The sequence below is a fragment of the Penaeus chinensis genome, chromosome 2 (assembly GCF_019202785.1).
Source record: "Penaeus chinensis breed Huanghai No. 1 chromosome 2, ASM1920278v2, whole genome shotgun sequence".
In the NCBI taxonomy this organism is placed as follows: Eukaryota; Metazoa; Arthropoda; class Malacostraca; order Decapoda; family Penaeidae; genus Penaeus; species Penaeus chinensis.
The window spans coordinates 24,123,451-24,125,950 of NC_061820.1; the positions used below are offsets into that span (position 1 = coordinate 24,123,451).

General features: G+C 44.0%; 1 protein-coding gene across 1 annotated transcript in view; it reads left to right on the top strand.

Annotated features, from left to right (window-relative positions):
- Window positions 1-2,500, top strand: part of LOC125034457 (potassium voltage-gated channel protein Shab-like) — a gene marked incomplete at its 5' end in the record, with an annotated part of 87,291 nt that overhangs the window by 72,259 nt on the left and 12,532 nt on the right. The window contains 1 exon segment of the mRNA XM_047626213.1: window positions 1,573-2,073. Within this exon segment, the coding sequence (XP_047482169.1) occupies window positions 1,573-2,073 (501 nt within the window).

A 2,500-nucleotide genomic window follows, 5' to 3' on the forward strand; every position in this document is an offset into this window, starting at 1 on the left:
CGCGATATCTACACTGACTCTTCATTAATGTCCGCTTTTTTTTTTTTTTTACGCACTCATGATTCTACCATCTTTCCCCCCTAATTGATGAGTAATTACTCTATATCAGTATTTACAGTCTGGGAACAAATATGAATTTCCCTCAATTAGATTTATTAATAACTAATAAATTTACTCACTCCCCATTATGAAAAAGGAAAAAAAAAAAAGTTAATCACTCTCCCCAGCTAGCGGACAAATTTATTCAAGTGTAAGTACTTCCCTCTCCCCCCCTCCCTCCCTTTCATTATTCTGAATAATTGTCTAATGCTGTTTTTTTTTTCGCATCAGTGTTTTCAGAGAAATATGGCGTCTCGCTTGGCCTCCCCCTCCCACCCCCCCCTCCCCGTCGTCTTTCAGCTCAGATTTACATGCTGATTTTCCCTCCATTAATTCAGTAATTCCAGATTTTTGTCTTCAGCAGACGAGGCTTTTGTCATCGGGCATCTGGCAACATATTTTTGTGTCTGAAAGTCCACGTGTCTTTTTTCAATATCATACATTTACCATATTTACGCCTTGTCTTGCGGATCCAAATTTAACTTGGTGTGTGTCGTTATGTATCATTTATGTCTTATGCATTAGATGTGACATATTTTCTACATTCTCGTTCTACACACAAACTAACTTACATTTACTGATAAAACCTACATCATTTGGTATCAACAGCAGCAGGTATTGTGACCAGGTACTTCACCCGGTATCGCCAACAGGTACTTATGCTCAGTGCCATTTCCAGGTATTGTTACAACGTACCAGAGCACCAAATGCTGCATTAGTCACCTTTTGCAAGTACTACCAAATATTATCAATTGGTAACCTTCATGGTATTGTCACCAATAAATTGCTGAGTTGGTACCATTAGTAACAGTCTATAAGTGCGTACTATCCAGTGCTGCCACCACAACCTATGTTGCGATAGTTGACTAACATTACATACCTACACTGTCTGCCCGAACACATATTTTGTTTCTTTCTCACTTTGAGTGCTTTCACATTTCCCCTTGACTAACACGAGAAATTTTCAGTTTATTGTTTGCTCTTATGATTATACAATCTAACTTTAATTTGTCTGCACTCTCAGGTTTGGAGTGTTCATTATCAATTTAATCTATAACGTTAAAATGATCATTTAATTTTATCACATAACTACGTCACCACATCACTATGTTTATATTTTGTTTACCTAATTTTGTATGTGATTTTCCTTTTAATTTGGTGAGGTTAAGAAAATAACCATAACATATTTATTTTTTCTGATTAATTCCACACTTTACTTATTTTTATCACTTCCTATTGCCCAAGAACTTTTGCTTCCCTTAGGAACAGTATTTTTGTATTTGTTGAAATGCTTCTGTACACCCGAATTTTGCTTCCTCCTCCACCTCCTCCTCCTTTGCCACTGCTGTTCTGTCCCTGTTTCCCATGTACTTGCCTCTCCTGCCTCCCCGCCTTCCTCTTGCCTCCCCCTGCCTCGTGCTTCTCCCGATGCGGCCAGGGGAGGCACCCTTGCTGACGGTGGTGTGGTTGCAGGACTACAAGGAGTTCATAGATGCGGAATGCCTGGTGCCGGCGCCCGTGACCGAGGCCCCACACCACATAGAGCTCCGGCCTCTCAAGACGGAGGACGGAGGAGGAGCGTCGGGGGGCTGCACCGTCGACCTCGCTTCCATGGACTCCACTGACACCTTCGCCTCGTGTCCCACCCACCCCTTCAACTCTCAGGCGGACCTCACCGACGACCCGCCCAATAACAAAGATTCGAACCTGTACGTCAACCCTCTGGACGCCGACGGCTACCAGTCTCCCTCTTCCACGAACGCTGCTGCTGCGCCGTCAACTGCCACCGCGGCCGTGGGGCCTCGCACGCCCACGCCCAGATCGTCGCCTCGCCACCGCGTGATCCACCGCCCGCAGGCCTACACCACTGACTCCTTCGACGACACCCGCAGCACCGACAACCTCCTCGGAAGCAGCCGGTCCTCGCTGCAGGACTCGCCGCTGCCCAAACACCGCCGCGCGCGCTTCCAGGAGGTACGCCCCTTCAACCTACCACCTTGCCACGCCCTTCTCACGCCCTCGCCTCGCCCGCGACGCCCTCAACATAGGCAGTCGGCGAGATACACTTTGCTGAAGTGACCAAAAATTCATGAGAATAATACTAATAGTAACAATAATCATAGTACCCATTTATATTGCAAATTCATGTGCTGTTTAACAGTTTGCCTTAGAGGTGTTTCTCTCTTTGCTCCTTAGTCTGTTTGACAATTTGATCATGTATAATATCTAATATATGATAAGTTATCTGACATAAATATCAGTTATGGAAAGTGTGCGTACAAGATTAACACTATCGTTATTGATTATTACTATTTATGCTCAGTGACTTTGTTTATTTATTTGGATTATTTCATTATACTTATAATTTTGAAACCTCACGTTGAGACAGATTATATAAACC